Source organism: Oenanthe melanoleuca, chromosome 5 (assembly GCF_029582105.1).
Source record: "Oenanthe melanoleuca isolate GR-GAL-2019-014 chromosome 5, OMel1.0, whole genome shotgun sequence".
NCBI lineage: Eukaryota > Metazoa > Chordata > Aves > Passeriformes > Muscicapidae > Oenanthe > Oenanthe melanoleuca.
This window is the reverse complement of record NC_079339.1, coordinates 45622459-45641419: the sequence shown is the minus strand read 5'-3', so window position 1 is coordinate 45641419 and position 18961 is coordinate 45622459. Positions and strand designations below refer to the sequence as shown.

The 18961-nt window shown below is 41.5% G+C and overlaps 1 protein-coding gene across 5 annotated transcripts in view; it reads left to right on the top strand.

The window, feature by feature from the left end:
• Positions 1-18961, top strand: part of ITPK1 (inositol-tetrakisphosphate 1-kinase) — a 136954-nt gene that overhangs the window by 262 nt on the left and 117731 nt on the right. For 4 of the 5 annotated variants that reach the window (XM_056493530.1, XM_056493528.1, XM_056493529.1 and 1 more), the window contains exon 2: positions 92-270. In XM_056493530.1, coding sequence (XP_056349505.1) covers positions 176-270 — 95 coding nt within the window. In that variant the 5' untranslated portion in view covers positions 92-175. Of the gene's footprint in view, positions 1-22; positions 27-91; positions 271-18961 lie in introns of those variants that run through there. The other variant, XM_056493532.1, reaches the window with a different exon arrangement.

Sequence of the window (18961 nt, the reverse complement as noted above, 5' to 3'; positions counted from 1 at the left end):
GCCGCCGGGGGCTGCGGCTCGGCGGGGCGGGCGGGGGGCAGCGCCCGCCGCGGGGAACCGGCTGATCCTCCTTTCTCTGCTTCTCTTGCAGCCGTCGCTTGGCAGGAGCCGAGTGCGAGCGGCAGCCGCGCTGCCCCGCCGCCCCGGACCGGTCCCCTGCTCGCGGGGCGGCACCATGCAGACCTTCCTGAAGGGGAAGCGGGTGGGATACTGGCTGAGCGAGAAGAAGATCAGGAAACTGAATTTCCAGGCCTTCGCCGAGCTGTGCCGGTAAGGAGGCGGCCCTCGCCGCGGGGAGCGCCGGGGCAGCGGCGGCCCCGGGATGGGGCTGGGGCCGCTCCGCGCTCGGCCGTGGCCCGCGCGGTGCTCGGGCGTACCGCACTCGGTGCGCGGCTCGGCGCAGCCGGCTCTGCCCGCGGGACCGGGGCCGCAGGGCTCGCAGTGCCCGCAGTGCCCGCAGTGCCCCGCGCACCCCGCCCGCTGCCGCCGGGCCGGGCTGAGCGCTCCTGCCGCCCGCTCACCTGGGCACTGCCGGCCGCTCCGGGGAAACACCGCCCGGGATGGGGCAGCGTCCCCGTGGGTGTGCGAGGGCCCGGCACAGCCCCTCGATACTGCCCGCCTGCGTGCATTTCTGCCCCCAGCTTCTCGACAGGTCTCTGGTATTCCCGTGAGATGGGGTGATTTGGGATCTTCGCGGATCCTCTTCCGAAGCCGAGTTATTGTTAAGAAGTGTCAAACGTTTGGGAATAACTTTTCTTCAAGTTATATGAAAACACGTAGAATTAGGGTCTACAAACCCCTGAGTAAGCTTGTATTCATTTGGGATGTGAATGAGACATCTGAAGATGGTATAACTGACGTCTGCTTTGTCTGTCCCAGAGGTAAAGGTTAGTTTGATAAGCTGTAATTAGACTTTATCTGAATAGCTTAGAGGATAATTTTTGCAATTTTATTATTTAATTGGGAGTTTAAACTCCATGTGGGTCCAAGGTCTTGTGGCACATGCATTGCAGCTTCTGGTACTGAATAACAGCATTTTCTTATTTAATTATAATTCTAAGTTTATAACAAGGATACTAAGTCAGTTTTGGTAATTGAAAAATATGCTGCAAACCCTGCAGAATATATTGTATGAGACTTCAAATATACTTTTTTTAAAGCATGTCATGCTAAAGACACCGGTCCCTGTGAAATTTCTGTTGGCAGTACTTGCCTCTTTCTGTAAAGATAAAGGAGGCAGAACAGAAAACTTTCAAGAAACTGACAGAAACTTTTACATCAGCTTTTGTACTTGGCATTCTGTATCCCCTCTGTCAAACTTCAGCTATATTTACCAGACTTTTTTGAAGTATAGAAAGGGTTACAAGTTCTGGTTTAATGTCTAATTTCATGTGGTTCTCCAAGCAAAATTCTTGTTGATGAATAAAGCTAAGTTTTGCCCCTGTGTGAGATTTTAGGTTAGTTTTTGTGATGTTCAAAAATATGCTTTTACCTCTATTAGGCATATAAAAATGTAATTTTTAGGGCCTTGATGTTTGGTATAGGCTGTTTTTCATGTCTGGAAACTACAGGGAATCTCAGAAAATCCGTTAAAAACTTTTTGGTATTATGTACTGTACATTGTTATATAGTCTCCAAAATTGACTTTTTCTCCTCCATTGTCCTTGTTTCTCTTTTTGACAGAGTGCTTTGCTTCCTTTCTCTCTACCTTAGAAATTCCTTACACTTGTGTTACATAACATGGACCTACAATTTCTTTGTGTACTGTACAAACTTATTAATAGTTTTGGGTCATCATGCTGCTGTGAAAATTGACCCCAAAGTGTCTCTTTCTACACTTTACTAATTTCTTGGTGAAAATTAGGCTACCTCATCCTATATAGGCGAAGCTCAATTTGAATAGCATTTACGGATGCTGGATAGAGATGGCTGTTCATACATGCTTTGATACTTTGAAAAGCATTATTAGCATTTCTGTACAAGCAGAGTTAAATGTTTGGTTTAAGTATCAGTACAGTCATTGGAGCACATTCTGCTGTTATTTTGGATGCTCTATTTTCATTCCTAGTAACTTCTGTAGATACCAAAGGGAAGCTGCATTCATTTAGGCAAAGATTTCAAGTATTTTATGGATAATATCTACTTAATAACTTGTGTGCTTGTCAGCTTTTTTTTTTTTTTGCTGTAGAAGTCGCGCCAAACTTACCGTACATCTTACTAGAAATCTTGTGTATGGTAAAAGACAAGACAAGCATACTCATTCCTATACAGTGATTCATGTGTTAGAGTGGACTATGTATATCTGTCTACTCTATGTGCTTTATGGTGACTGCTACTTGGAATTTATTTGCCTGTTGCCTAGGGATATACTTTCTGTATGACTACAAAGTTCAGATTTGTTTGTGCGAGTTTGTAATGAAGCAGTTGTATAGTCCAGGAAAGTAAGAGGAGCCTCCTAAGGAACTCCTGAAGCCTGCTGGGTTTAAATCACGGGAATTATTAGGATGGGGAGAATCTTTATTTCTTTACAGTTTGCAAGGGCAGCCACTTCTTGTGCAAAGCACTGACATCCTAAAGAAGTTATGGACAGACATTTCAAAATCTGTTCAACACATTCACTGAGACTCTAAGTGCTCAGCTGCTTTCTTAAGCGTGACTCCAGGTTTTAGGTTAGATTGTCTGAGCTGAGATGAGACATGAGCCAGTGTGAGTGGACCAGAATCTAAGGTGTAGCTTTGGGGTGTAGGCAGTCTGGCTTCAGCTTTCTGCTCCACAAATACTGGGCAGGAACCTTAAATACTTTCCTCATGTTTGTATCCATCTTGAAACTTTCTGTGTGACTGACAAGACAGCTGTTCTGCCTGAACATAGTGTCTTGGGATTTTTATGTTACCTTTTTATCCACAAGGGAATCTTCCTGTTATCAAAGGCCTTTGAGTTCACCTGCACATTTGGTCCTCACTCTGACAGACTAGATATGTCCTACCTGAACTGTATTCCATGTAGAGCATAACTTTGTAGAGATACAGGTAGTGCCTATGGTTGTATCTACCTTCATATTTATAGCCCAGACCAGTGATCCCAAATTTTTGAGTTGCACCCAGTGCAGACGTTAATGCTTCTACATCTCTTTGGGGGTTCTGAGCAGAGTGATAAGCAAAAAGATAGTATGTTTTCACAGGGCCTTTTGCAGAGAATCAGTGATTTCTGAATAGTGCCTTAAGAGCTGTTGACCTTGGATGAAAGAGCACTTGGCCTGTCATCTGGGAAGCCTGGTTTCAAACCTGTGGCTGATGTCTCTCAAGGGAGACCAAGCCTGAAGATGGGCCAAGCTCACTCTGATCCTCTGGCTGAACCTGCTACCGTATATAGAGAGGATTAACTCCCCAGTGCCAGGTTAGTCATTCTCCCTGCTATGTCTGAAGCACTATGGCAAGGGCATTCCTTTGGGATGAGGTGTCCTCAGTCCTGGTCTGTTTCCTGAGGTGGTTTTTGGTTTTGCCCAGCAGCTCTTTTCTATATAAACTGCTTGGTAAGCTGAGGTTGGAGCAAGACTTCTCTGTTCTGTTCCACACATCAGTACAGTTTCAGTGGTGAGAAGAGTTTCTGTCTCAGCCTTGTTGATATGAAGGCATTACTGTTAAGAGTCGTGATACAGAGTTAAGCTCTTTTGCGTGGAACAGGGCACTGGTACATGTTTCTTATACTGTGAATTTATTAGGCAATTTATTGCTATTGCCAAGTTATCTTGTGCTTTCAGTAAAGCTGCTAGAACATGGTGCTTTGTGTTGCACTTGGAATTATCTATATTCTAGCATATATGCTGCAGCTGCAGTTCCCTGAGTGTAGGGTCCTTGCAGGATTGCAGTGTGTAAATGTCTGGTTAGTGCATCTCAAATAGACTTTCTTTATGTTCTGCTCCTCTAAGGTGGCACAGTCTCAGAGCTTTGGGTTGCTGTCTGTTATCAAAACATAGAATATCTATGCCCTGCTGAAAAGTAAAGCAAGGTTTTTAGGCATTCCTAAAAGAGAATTTAGGAGCCTGTGATAGAAGTGTAGTTTAGATGTTGTCATGTGTCCTTGCTGCTGCTGAAAGGAATAGCTCCTGAGTTCCTGCTTGGTCTCATCTTCTGTCTCAAGCTGGGTTTAATGGTTATATAGTTGGCAAAGACTCTCAATCCAATCAGTTCCATGCTCATCACATTGACCTTGGAATGGCTGTCACTGTGGAGGTGCATTAGCACTAATATGAGGTTAAGGAAATGGAGATGCCACACTCCATTATAGAGATGAGAGAGCTGTTGTGTGAATGTCAGATGGTGGTAAGGACTCCTGGATCCCCATGTAATAGTTTTGTAAAATATGCGTGCTGCCGCGTCTCTGTGGATGTTGTGAATGAAAAGACTTCTGTTCATGCCATATGAGGAGTGGCATATATGTGTAAAAATGCATATATCTACTCAGAAAATGAGTTGTGTTTGGCACCATTTAAGATTAGTGATGGGCAGCCATTACAAATGTTTCTTTGCTCTGTAAAAGTCTCCATTTCCTTGGTAGTTGTTCTGCTTGTCAGCTGTTACTATGGTCTCTTCTGGGAGCTCTGGAGATAGGAGGCAGTAAGGTCACAGCAATATGAATAAGTTATAGTAATGTGAAGTGAAATGTGCTTCATTCAAGAGGACATAATTTAAAGTCACCCAATTCTAAATGATAAGCTACTTCTCAGTTATTTTGGACAAAAGAATTCATGTGTGCAGCTTGTAAGTTTGCATGGTAATGTGGTAGATTTTCTGTGTAGCTATATACATTAAAAGTCAGAATTTCCTTTTAATGGCATGTAGAAAACAAATAGAAAAGGAGTTGAAGAATTGCCTGAAGATCTAATTCATGTTATAGTAAATCCTACAGTTTGACTGATAGAAGAGCTGGACTTGAAAGTTTTTCTGGTTTTTGTTTGTTTGTTTTGTTTTGTTTGTTTGTTTTCCGTAAAACAGGGTGAGCATTTGGGAGGACATTCTCAGGAAATGACAGACATGCTAATAAACTCAAATTCTGCCCACAGAAGGCAGTGGAGGCAAGCTGATTGAGTTCTGCCTTCTAGTAAAGTCTGTTTGTCTTGATTTTTAGTGAGCAAACCAAATTGTTATCTTCCCTCGTTGCCAGATCATCCATGACATCAGCATCCCCTGACAGACAGGAAGCTGAGCTGTCTCGGTCCAGTTTGTATTCCCAGGTGCTATGCACTGGTGAAGACTTTTGAAACTTGAGGCCATGTTCTTGAATTGTGTCCTGCATCAATTCAGCAGGCCTGGGATTTAGCACAGAACTTTGGGTATGTAGTTCCAATAGTGCATCCGTCACCTGTGCTGAAGACCATTTTGTTATGACAGGTCTCTGTGGTGTGTTGCTTTGTTGGGCTCTTTTCACTGAGTTATGATGAAGATATTTTGAGGCTGATAACCAGGTCTATCTGCTGAACATAGCTACGAAAAGTTTATTTTTTTTTTCCTACCAAAATATTAGTATGCCTAATTTAAATTTCAGTGTGGCTTGAACTTGTTTGGATTCTTTTTCCTTTTCTTTAGGCTAAACTGATTCTTCAGCTTCTGTCCATTTAATTTTTGCAATGTAGTTAAGTCTTATTTTACCACATGAGAAATCACACTATCTAGTAATCTACCATAAAATGGTAAGCACTGTTGTCAGTGCTGTAGATCTGTATGGTTGTCTTTTTCTCTTCCAAACTTTGTGGTCTCTTGTGTGCCATGTCCTGTGCACAAGAATGTTAACATGAGTTTTGAGGCAGATTTAAGAATAATGCTGGTTTGAGGGTATTAAATGGATCTGTTTCTTTATATAGAAGGCAGGAAGTATATTACATATTTTTTCCAGGAAGAGCTCAGGGGATTTTCTTTAACCCCAATTCCCCACAAAAAAACCTAAATACTACTTTTGTTAAATATCTGGCTTGTGCCAGTTAGCTTTTACAACCTTAAAATCCATAAAAATAAAATGTATGTGTGTTGATCAATAGCTCCCTTTGTTGGTTGTGTTAGTCTGAAATATTATATCATGAGAAGTAACTGGGGGCTAGATGGGTGGGTAAGTTCCTTTGATATCAATTCTTAACAAAGACAACTGGCCTAATGGTAGAAATTATACTAAGCCATGAAAAAGTGTTGAAGATAGTAGCAAAGAAGGGTGTATTTCTTGGAGGAGAAGCTCACTCTATTTCTGGATTCCTGCTCCTTCTTCCTGTAACACATAGACACTTTATGTCCCAGAAGAGCTGGATATGTGTGCATTTCCTTAATCTCTGAGAGCACCTACTGACAGGCATTCTTCTCACACAAAGCTGACGGTGTTATGCTTGCAGAATCATTCCATGGGAACACAGCGCAGCTGCTGGACAACAGAAGTGACTGTAACAATCACCCTTTCATAGCGACTCAGTTTTGTGGTCTAGCAATCATTCACCTCAGGTTCAGGAAGTTTGCGTCTTCCTTATGGCACATCCCTTAACCACAACCTGTTGGAACTGATATGCAGCAAGGAACAATAATAAGCCTGGTCAGGTGACAGCTTTTCCAAGAAAGATCTGCATTCTTTTGCAGATCACAGCCTGAATACAAATTGACAGCGTTGCCAAAATAAGCCCTAAAGAACCCCAAGCAAATGTCATCTTGGGGTGCATAAATTGGAACAGAGCCTGCAAGGCACATGAAGTAGTGTCTCCATTCTGCACAGCACTGATAACACTGCTACTGCAGTAGCCTCACCTACTGCCTTTGGGCTGGGGCACAGCATTTCAGGGAAAAGGTCAATCAGCTGGGAAGTGCCCAAAAGAGAGCAGTGAGAAGAATTGGAGGTTTTGTAAATACAGAATATTGTACTGTGCTGTTCAGCATAAAAAAGAGACTAGAGACAATCTTCACTGTAAAAAGCTGTTGTAGAAAGGACCAAAAACAACACATGCTGTCCCCTCTTCTGCCAAGCATATTCCGCAGTTCAGGTAGAAGAAAAAGTAGTGGCCTGCAACTGGGCCAAAGAGGGATGATAGCTAAGTGTAAAAGATACTGTAATTGTCCAGGTAGCCAGTGAAATTTTTTCTTGAGACCTCTACAACCACCTCAGACAGACGTTGACCTCTCCTGAGGTCAGTGCTGTCCCTGGTTTGGTTCAACCTGTAATAGTGCAGAAGGTACCTTAGATACCATTCTTAGTGGGCATTAAGCAGATTGAAGTCCCTTTACTAATTTGGGAGCCATGACTTGGGAAGTCTAAGCATGCAGTCTAAATGTGTGCAGATCTCTTGAATATAGAGGCTCAGTGTCAGTGGAGTGTCAGAGATGACAGGAAATATTTCCTCTGTCTTAGTGTGCTGCACCTGGGAATTGATAGCATATCTCCTGGTATTGACCAGATAATGTACTATTCATCTTAACAGTTGACACTTTTTGGTGAGGTGACTTTCTTGAACTTGTTCCAAAGAAAGAAGGAAGCAGTGCATGTGAAACACACTAAAATAAGTGTGATAATAGATAAAATAAGCACCTGGGCTGGTCACATCTGTGGCACAATGTTGTAGAACAAACCCTCTCTTGTCTGGTTATCTTCTGTTTTCTCATTTTTGAGTTCAGTGTTCAGTCCTTGAAACAATGGCTTGTTTTGTACTGATGGAATTTAACTCTGCTCAGAAGGAGTTATGTGCTTTATATGATCAAGGATGAAGCTGCTGATACTTTCATACTGTCCAAATACTATGGAAATGCTAGTTAGTATTCTTACTGCTGAGAGAAATCCTATTTGGAGGAAAACCATTGCTCATTAGGAATGGCTTTCAGAATGACTCAGTTTCACTGAAGGAGGTGTCCTTTATTTCTAAGCAGAATGTCCTTACTTGTAGTTCTTTCCTCCTCCAAGCTTCAGTGCTTGGGCTAATTTGACTGGGATATGATTGCCACTTATGTAAAATAATTCCTGTGAATTGGGAAAGCAGAAGTGTGCTCTTTCCCACAGTCAAGGTACTACCGCTGCAGACAGCAGGGTGTGTACGCACATTGAGAAGTTGGTCTGAGGGCTCTCAAGGCTCTGATCTGTAGAGTGGAGGAAAATCATGTTTCCAGATCTAATGGGACTTCTAGGAAAGTAATTGGCAGAGCCAGGCACAGGACTTGGAAGCAGGTTCAGTTCATATTGAGTTGCTTAATCTTCACCCCTCTGATGCCAGTTAGTGAAGATTTGTAACATGTCTTGTAACATACTGCTGAGTCAATTTTCCTTGCTTGGAAGAATTTGGAGCTGGTCCTTCCTCCTCAGAAACAGGCTTATTTTTGCTCTTCATTCTACCACTCACAGACTTTTCTTCCTTCTTGTCAAAAAGACGCATGTCCAGTCTGGGTCCCTAGGCACTGCCTCCTGAAATTGAATTCTCCACAGTGCCACTGGCAAAGAAGGAAAAATAAGTGAATGAGACATGTCTGTAGCAAAATACAGAATACTAAGTCTTGAGCTATGAAGTCCTGATACTCCTGCCTGTCATTCTGAAGGCCCATGATTGGCTCATCAGACTACCACAAACATCCACAGATATTGAGAGAGTTCCCCCTCAGAGAGCATTAATGAGCTCAAAGATCAGTGTTTCGGGAGACGCGGTTTGAGTTGAATGCTTTGGCCATAAGCAACACTGATGTCCTTTTCTGAAATCTGTGTGTTTTAACATGCTGGTCATTCTTTGTACTTTCTGTAATTTTCTCCCTGATGTTAGGTATGGATAAATACATGCAATACTGCAATGTGTTTTATTACAGCAGGAAGAAATAGTTCAGAGGATTCTCTGGAAACCAGGCCCTTGGCACTGAGTGTTGTAGTGCTTAGTAATGACTCTTGCTGCCTAACCTTGATAACTTTATCTTCGTGTTGGGGTTGGGGCAACTGGTTAATAGCTGATAGAACAAGGGATATCTGGGATGATTAATGGTGCTGGAAGGAAATGATACCATAAAGGTTCACTTACAAAATGCCACACCTAGCAGCCACAGTGCTGCAGTCCTTTCTCTCTGCCATTCTGAAATTACTTTTGTCAATTGGTTAAAAATATTGGAGGGATGACTAGACTTATTTCTTATTTCATCACCCTACTTTCCCTACAAGGATGTTAACTGTCATCATTTGTACAGGTGGACTGTGAAATGCTGCCTGCTTCAGCAATAGGGTATGTTCTAGTGAGTCCGGCAGTGACCACTTAAACCCAATAGGCTATGTGTGTTTCAAGGAGAAACTTGGTTATTTCCTTGTAGTTAAAATACAAGCCACAGAGATGAATGTAAATACAGAACACTGTTGTTCTTCAGTTCTATGTGCATGTCATGCAGCTGCACGTAGATGCTGTTTGTTCCAGAACATGCTGTTCCTTTGATTATAAAATCTTGTCTCAGTTTTGGGGAATTTACAGGCGGAGGATCAGACCCCTCTGCCTGGTGTCACTGGAGTCTGGTACCAGTGTGGATGGAATGGGCTCTCCTTGCTCCTGTTTGAAGGATGAGAGGGTGGTGGGGTAATGGTGAGGGTGCTTCCACCCAAGTTCCACAAGTATGCTTTGCTTTGTAACAGAGCCTGTAATTGCTTGGAGCTGTTTGGGGTGACAGGCCAGCTGAAGAGTGTGAGGATGGCCAAACAGACCTGAACCCAGCCAGCCAGGACCTGAAGGGATAGTTATAGCAGATGCTTAGGGAAAGTATGAGGCACAGAGCAGATGTGTTCACCTTCTCCTTGGCAGATCCTCTTCTGTCAGTCACTTCTGGAGACTTTGGTGGCAGCAGTTGTGTCCATGGTACCACATTTAGCAGCCACAGGTGGATCTGCTCCACATAAACCTTTTAGTCCGTTTTTGAGCTCACTTTCATTTATGCCATCACAGGAACATAGGGAGGTTATTTGATTTGTTGGCAATTCTCTAGTTTGGCTGTGAGTAGAAACATTAGCAAATACAAAGTTGCATTTTCTGTGTTGTGGGTTTGTTTTTTTTTAAAATTGGGTTTTGGTTTTAGTATGTTTGTTTTTTAAGCCTATAAAGGTGTAGGTATTACTTATTTTTAAGTGTATGTGTAGGTATTCATTTTACAAAAACACCCTGGCTCTTGACTAATTAAAAAAAAAAAAAATCTTGTTCAAGTTGTCTTGCAAAGTTCAGACGTCAAAAGTTCTTCCCCCAAAAGAAAACACTTTCCTGCTAAAAATAAAAAAGCTTCTAGAAGAGGTAGGAGGAACTAAGATTTGATACAGTTTAGAAGCCATCTTCTAACTTAATCTAGTGCATGGTAATCTGTTACTTGAAATCAACAGTGGAGGGGTTTGTTGAACCTAAAAGCCCCTTGTAACTCAGAGAGTAGTGTCCAGATCCTCCTTTGCTGCCTGACGAAGTTAAGTGCTAGCATAGCAGAGGGGCACTCTCAGAAAGTGAAGCACTGTGTTAGTACTGCAATAGACAGAAACTCTGTCTTTTCTAGCATTTATGCCAAATGTGCAGTTCATTTTTTAAATAAAATCTACACCTGACTTTCATCTCATATTGAGAGCATTGAGTTCTTCTGTCTTCCTGTTGATTTTTTTTTTTTTCAGTTAACATTGCCTTTCTCTGGTCTCAAGTATGACTTTAAGAGTTGCTTCAACTCTACATTCCTTTTACCCTGCTGTCTAAAATGGATTTTCTTTGCCAGTCAGTCTTTAAGCACAGATGTATTTAAAGCACTCAGCCCAGCCTCATGGTTTTAGAGTTAGTGTGCTGTCTGGAACAGGTATGCACTGATAATGTGTTGAGTCATGATGTTTCCAGCATGTATGGCTTTAACATAAGTTTCCTTTGAGATAGATAGTCTGGGTAAACTGTGTTATCAGAGACTCTGTACAAGGCACCCTGGCATGATAGAGCTGTGTGTGAAGCTCAGCATTCAGATACACTTGCTAGTTGGAGGGGTGGGAAGAGAAGGATAGAGGGAGCTTGTTCCGAGGTTGCCTGTGGTGCTGCTCTTGTTTTGTTGACAAAGAGGGAGCTTAATTCACTGGAGCTGTCAATCTGGTAGTTTTCAAGCCTTGAAAGAAAACTCCTGTAAAACTGTGTGTAAGAGGGAGGAAAGGGAAAATGAAACTAAGCAAGACTACTGTTTTGATGAAAGATTGATGATATAAAAATCTCCCAACAATTGTAGTTACTGACCTCTACACTGTTATCTAGTAGAAAAGGAGAAAGCATGAGAGTAAAAGGGAAGTATTATTGCTGGCATATTGGGTTGGAGCACTGTGTGCTGGGGAAAAAGTACGTGATGATAGAATTGAACAGCACCCTTTGTCCCTTGGTAGAAGTTTTCTTTTTCAGAACTGCCACTTTAAAGCTTCTTTAATCTATGGAGAAAATAGTTTGTGCTACACCTTTAGTTGTTGCTGGTTGCATGAACTGCCAGTGGGAACTGGGGCTATAGGAGGAGAAAATACCTATTTGCAAGTGAACAAGCACTGGATGGGGTTATATTTTTTGACTTTGTGGCTTGATGTTTTGGTTCCTTTTGCCTCAAGAAATGGGTCAAAGTCCAGGGATTTTGTCCAGCTTGGAGTGGATTTTGAAAATGGTAGGTCTTTTTTTGACATTTTTCCTAAACCAAAATTTTAACACTCTTTTAATAGAAAGTACTGACTTGCTACTAGATAGGGGATTGAAACTCCATTTTGTTTTTCTTTCTCTTTCTAATGCTATTTTAGGCCCACAGTTTGCAGCATCTGGGAGGATGTGTGCTTCAGATTTTGGTTTCTGGTTTTATGGGCTTTTTCTATGTTTCAGTAGACTGAAAAAATCTTTGGTCATAGGCATCCTCCAGTCTAAATTGCTTTTGTTTGGGGCTAACTTAGTTTCAAGAACTCTCCAGCTAGTTTCCTTTCTGATTCCTTTTTTAGTGCAATGTGACTAGCTTTACTATTTATGTACGCTATAGGGCATTGATCTTCATCCCTTTTGTTGCTTACTAGTGATGCCCATTTTTAACTAGTATTGCACCTCAAAGTAGAGCATTCTTGTGGGTCAGAACTTGCTTTTTTCAGTAAAAATAGTGGATCTTCCTTTTGTTTGGTCTGAATGTAATTTCAAGGCTCCCTTAGATACCTTTAAATACTGACAGGTTATCATTGCTTCTGGATATTATAATCAAACCACATGGATCTTTAGCATATAGCTCATGTCTCCTTAAGAAGGCTCTGGAGAGTAGAGAAGACTTTATTTGATTGATGCTGGTCAGCTGCTGTGTTTTAATTGTGAATATTTCTAGGAGACTGGTGGGCTGTGAGTGCTTATTTGGGTTAAATAGGAGTGGAGCCCACAATGACACTGTGAGGAGAAGTGACTGAATGAGAAAGACATAGGGTCATTGGGGAATTCTGTAATTTTCTCTATGTAAAATAAGCTCAAGTGCATAGCAGAGAATTATGGTTGCAGCTGACAATCGCTTCCAGGTCTTCTGTGCTGGCCACCAGCTCTTGCAGTAAAAGTCTTTCCTCATTTTTGTGCTACTGTGTTCAGTGGTTTCCTGATTAGTGAAGGTCTGCACCTTGGTTCACAATAGGTATTGTTTGGGTGGGGGCTGGCACAATATTTTTGTGTTGTGATTTGATCCCTAGTTTGTCTTGAATAATCTATTAAGATGTAATGCTTTAATCCCCTTCCTTTTTGGCAGGTGTTCCTTTAGTATTTTTAGTAATGAAACAGTGTAGCTCTGCTTAGAAGAGAATCGCTGAAGAAAAACAATATTTTGGGAGGTTTCTTTTATGTCTTTGGTTGTAGAACACAAAGAACAGCCAGAGGCAGAGTAGGTTAGACCTTCAGTCTGAGGCGCTGTGTCTGTTCATATGTTAACAAATAACTTCCCTGATTTTCCCCTGTTCCTTGTTTCTCCTCTTTGTCATTGTGGAAAAGTTCTGTACAAACAGATATTGTGAAGTTTCTTCAAACAGGGAAAAGTGTTTCTGAAATCACAGAACATGGTTAGAACATTTACTACAGCTAATGTGTGTTTTTAAAGTCACTTTGGTACCAGCAAACTGTGGAAAAGCATGTTTCTTCCCTGCCCCCTACCCCACATTACACTAACTGCAATTAGGAGGCCTTAATTAAAATGCTTGGTTCATAGCTTGAGCAAGACCTTAGAAACAAAGTAATTTATTCTAAGACAGCTTTACCAAAGATTTCTTCGAGTGCAAAACTGTTTCCTGGTGTGTAAGATCAAGATCTCTAAATCTTTTCCTTAGACAAATTTGATGGGGCACAAGTTCTTTGTGCAAGTGCTTATTCCCGAAAAAGTAATCCTTGCATACAAATTAGGCTGAGATGTTAAGTTTCTTTAACCTTTTTGGGAGCCAATCATGTTCGCAGATTTTGGCCTAATCCAGCTCCCTCTGAACGTATTAGGAACCTCTCTAGTTGGATTGCTGGGGAACTGGATACTCTGAACTGGTGTTCAGATTTTTTTTTTTTTTTTTTTTCTTAATGGAAGGCCTGAGGGACTTGGAATGGAACAGAAATTGAGTTTGTTCATGTTGGCACAAATTTGATAGCAAACTTGGACCACCATATCGATTTCTTTCACTGGCTTGTTCTTGCCTTGTTGTACCTAGCTACTGACAGCAGACACTTAAAGATGTCATAGCTTGATAACAGTTGATGGCCAAGAATCAAAAACATGGTAGGTAGTAATTAAAACATGCAACCATGATGCCATTGAAAGTACGCTAAGTGCCTGCTTGGCCCAGGGAAGTATCCGGTAGTGTAAGGTTAAGTTTTATTTTGTAGGACCAAGTATAGTATTTGAGTTTCCTGTTACTTGTTAGTGCTGTTGTCACCTTTTCTTATGTTAACTGATACGTGGGTGTGAAAGCTCCCAGGCAGAATAGACTTGTAGCACACTTGCTTCTGGTGGTGAAAACTGAAACACAAAATATTTGTTTCTGAAAATGTGCATGGTCTGTGTGAAATCTCCCGGTTCCCTCTCCTTTTAACTGGAAGGAGATTGCCACTTGTTTAGAGTTGATCAAGGCAGAATGGAACAGCCTAGCAGTGCTGTCAATATTACAGTAAAAGGCTTGTGTTGGAGAATGTTTCTGGTTTAATATTTTTTGATCTTTGAAACAGTAATGTCTGTGCAGGGCTATTTCCAGCAGCTACTTTGGCTTTGAGAGGATAATTGTTGGAGCCTTCTATAAGAGCAGGGATGAAGGTTCTCTTTCAGTAAAATTTTTGATGAATAAAAACTATTAAAAGGTTAACTTTTTCTCATTCTTTGTATGTCTTTGAAAGTGAAAATTTGTTCCTTGGCTTTTTTCCTCCTCTTCAACTCTTCAAGAAATTAAATTATTTATTTGAAATGCCTGATGTTGGTGTTGGATGCCTACAGGAACTCAGAAGTATTTCTTCAAGGCCAATCCCCAAAAAAACCTGAGAGATGGCTTTTTCCTGCCATATATTCCCTAGAATGGGGGTTGTACAGGGAGTTTCCAGATCAAGGAATACTCTCCTATCCCAGAGACTGAAGACCCTTGTATCAGACATAGGCCTGGCAGCCAAAATAGAGTTGGCTTTTTGAGTAGCTTGGCTTTTTACTAAACCTACAGTAGTAGGCTTCACTGTAACTAAAGTAAACTAGTAAATTTTCTAATATATTTTTGCTGCCTGTCTGAAGTAATACAAACCTGTTTGAATGCTGTTCAGTGGCTGAACATTGGCTCTTCTTTGAGATCCAATTATCTATGAGCAATGCACATGCAATGTGTATATTACTTCATCTTATTTTTCAGGGGTTCTTGATTCATATTTAGCTGTTCCAACACACGGTTCAAAATTAAAAATTAAAGTTGTTAAAATTTGTTCTACTCATTGGTGATTTCTATAAAGAAATATCACTGGACCTAGTTGTTGAGGGCACCAAGTTGTTTTCACAATTTTAATTCAGACCTCTTTCAGATCCATTAGCTTATGAATGTTTTCAGTTCATATGTAGAGTAAGTAACTCAGTTTTTGCCAAGCTAAGATTCCATCTGCTTGCATTGACTTTCCTAACTTGGTAACTTAAATTTGTGGTGAAAATAAAATGTTTGAAAAGCAAAGAGGAGAGGAGGAGTCAGGAGGCTGTGTACCAATCCAGTGCAGAAGAGACAGTGATAAGGATTGTTTTCTTGCTTACATTTTGCTGTATTTCTTGTGTGGCTGCCTGAATTCCAAGAAGGCCCTTGTAATTCTGTAGAGCAAGTAGTTGCCATTTTCCAAGTGTGCATGAAACCTGCACAGGAAAATGAAAACTGTGGAAGCTGCAAATAAATTTGAACTTCCACATAAACCTGCTGAGGCTAATGGGAAGGTTTACCTAACACAGGAAATTTGGAAAAAAAAATTCCCCCAAGCAGGAGTCTTAATCTTCTTATAGCAGCTTATCTATGAAGGTGGTATATAACTTATCTAGCTGTGAACTTAAAAAAAAGAAAAGAAAAAAAGAGAGAAATAATGATTTCTCAGAAGTGATTCATTTTCTTTCACATCTGTATGTTGTTTACTGGGACTGGTTCTTCAGGAAGTCTGCACTCCTCTATGTTTATTCTACACAGTTTTACTTGTATTAAACATCTAAGAGGCTCAAATGATTGGCTGCTTGAGGGTTGTATCAGCCATGGTAACAGCCTGGTTTTGTCATGCTTATTTAAAAATTAAAAGATCAGGTATGGTCTTCAGCCTTTTTTTCTAAAAGAAGCTGCTGTTCACCATTGTACCAAGAAACTATTTTTTCCTTTCTAAATGAGGCCTGATCTCCTAGGAGATTTGAAGACTGCATAGTTATTTTCTGAAATATAGGATAATTTGATGCATCTTCTGAAATTGTTTGAGAAATAGCACTACACCTCTTTCTAGTGACCAGCAAGCAGCACACTGCAGTTTTTCAGTCATCCCTTACAGGTGAGGATGTAGCTGTGTGAACCTCTGGCCTCAGATCCCATCCTAACAGTGACAGTGGAGCAGTGTAATCTAAACACTCCCAAGTGGAAAAAAAGGGGGCAGTTGATTTGCTTTAGAAGAAGATCAGTATTTCAAGGTGAGCTCTTGTATGTCAGCTGTCTCAGTCACAGACTGAAAACAGTATGTCTGCAGAGCACAGTGTGTTCAGGTAATCTCTGGGTATGTGGAGGTTTCAAGGAGTGCTCTCATGGGAAAGAATAAAATGCCAAACCAGAATGAAACCTTTATAGACTATGAGGCCCTGTGCCTCCTCCCCTGGCTGCTTTTCAAATGGACAGCTGTGAGCCATATCTGGGAAGGAAGATGGATATGGCAATCAGAGTGGGCTGCCTGCTGTGATGCTCTGAGCTGGTCTGGGCACCCTTTCAGATCCAATACAAGGGTCATGGATGTACTTAAGTTGGGAAGCTGTTTCTAATTCTTGTGAAGAAAGTTCATGTTGTTGAGTTGTCCTGGTGTGAGACTATTTTTTTTTTACCATGATTTTGTGGATTATTTGTGAACAAGTACTGGCTTCTGAAATCGCATCTTTTCATCAGGGAAAGGAGATCCTTACTGCGTGTGTTCTTATTTTATACTCAGACTGGCAGTGTGCCATAGATTTCCCATGCTGTTGATCTGTTGGAGAGTGCATTTCTGGTCTCTCTTCTTGCTTCTGTAAGGTATGATTTTTTTTTTTAGCCTTGATCTCCGAGGTCTTTTCCAACCTAATTGCTGCTGTTCTTCTGTGTGTGATTTGTCCAGTCTGCAGCTGTGTGGTGAGTGGTAAGAGCTGCTAGAGTAGTTTCCATTCTCAGTGGAGTACTTGGTGATGGTATTGGCCCACTGTCCAGCTAATCCAACTGCTGCCTTGAGCATATGAACAGAAGCGATGAAATTGTTCATGGATCATTGTTGCTATTCAACATACCAGTTTATGGCAATGTCCAAAATGCTCACTGATGTTCAAAAACTTTCTACTGGTTGCTTTGGGTAGGAAAGATATGATGGTCCCTAGCAGGTGTTTTTTCCCCAAGACTACCGTGCTGTGGAGGATAGAAAGGACAGCACCACAGCTGCCACCTTTTTCTGTATCACTGCTGTGAGAGAGCAGCAGGAATGGTTGCAGTATTGCAATGCCCTCCCAGGCAAGGGCTGCGAAGGCTGAGGACTCTTTAGCTGTCTTTGGGTCCCAGAATGCACAGGTGTCACATTCAGAGTTTATAAAAACAGTAAATGAAGGCAGTGGTTACTGCAGGATGAACATGGAAGGACTCAAGAGAAGTTTCTTCCTTTTGTGTGGAGTGTAGGATTGATGGGTCTTTGAAAGGAGGTGCAGACATTGCCAAGGTAACTGTTGAGCCTGTGGGATGCATCTCATGGAAGCCTTGGTGATCCAAGTGAGAGCAATGAGGTGGGTGAGAAAGTGAACAGCACCATCAGTAAAAGTGAGGGACAGCATGAGAGCCAGATGTTGCAGTTCTGGCCTCCTGTCCCTGAAATGGGTTTTCATTGAGGCACTGATGGGACTCGATATGCTCTCCTCAGAGGCTGCAGTTTTAAAACCATTTGAACAGTTCATGTTTAAACATTAAACAGAACAGTTTTAAAACCCATTTAATGTAAAACCTCTCCACTGAAAAACTGAATTCTAACTTTAGCTCTTTAAAAATACCTTTTAATCTGGGTTTATAGAAGAAATTCAGACTTCTGCTAGGTGTGTGAAGTGTCTGTCATAGCAAGCTTCACGTCTACAGCTTCTGTTGCCTGTATTTTCTGAGCATGTTCATCATCAGTGGTGGTGTTTGGTACTTGACAGCATAAGCATGCCCTGCCTACTTACACTGCTAGAAAGGTGCAAGACCAGTGATGCTTGGCTTGGTGCCATTAAATTACAGCACACGAACTGTATGGCTGTAGGTAAATACAGACATTAGATCTTGAGCAAGCCAAGCGCTGAGGCAGTGGTAAACTTTCAGGAAGGCTTAAAAGAAACTGGCTTTTTGGTGTTATGTTCTCTCTTGTTTATGAGCAGAGGGAGGAATTTAATGGCAAGTGTAGTACACAGGTTATCTTTGGAATCATCTGTAAGCAATTTTTACTGTAAGATAGGATGCAAGACTTTATGGGTTAGGGCCTTAGTTATAGTGGCATATTTTACAGAGTTACTTGAAGAAGAGAAATATTCCTGCTTTTAACAATATTAAAATTCTGTTTTGTTTTCACATAAGGGCTTTCTCAGTTCATGGCCTTAAATGGCCAAAAATGCAGTTTTACATTTTTTTCTTTTTTTTTTCCCCAATTGTTTGTCTGTAGGCTTTCTTTTTTCACTAGTGATGTGAGTAGAGAAGTTAATTTTCACCAGGGAAAGTCTTCTGTAAAAAGTCTAGGTGTGACTTTATTAGGATTTTTCGAAGGAGAACACCACAATGTGGAAAGACTGTAATCATAAGGAAATGATCTTTTACTTTTCCAGTGTCACTTCTGACTGAATATGCTGAAGACAGACAGGGACATAAATGAAGCTGTAGTGTAGCTCTGTAAGCAGGGTCTGTGGTTTAAAAGTGCCCTGGAGCACTTGGCTGCTGTTGTAAACTCCATTGGAAATTAGTTATTGCAACTGTAGGTGTTATGTCTGACCAGTATGTAGGTCAGTGCCTTTGTCGGTTCAGAAAGTGTGTGCTTTAGTGCTCTACACTGGAGCTGGTCTTCTCTTAAAGCCAGGCCTTGGGAGAGGGTCCTGCTGCAAAATCAAGGCTGGCTGTGATGCTGTTGGACTGCCCTGGTGGGCTATCGTCAGCTGTGCTGGCTGCTCTGCAGCCTTCCAGGTCGGAGAGCTGTCTGTGGCATTGGGGGATGTTTGGCTGGTGTCTGCCTTGGGGCAGTGCTGTGGAGAGAAGCAGGTCAGGCTGGAGGAATTTTTTATGCAACATGCATGTT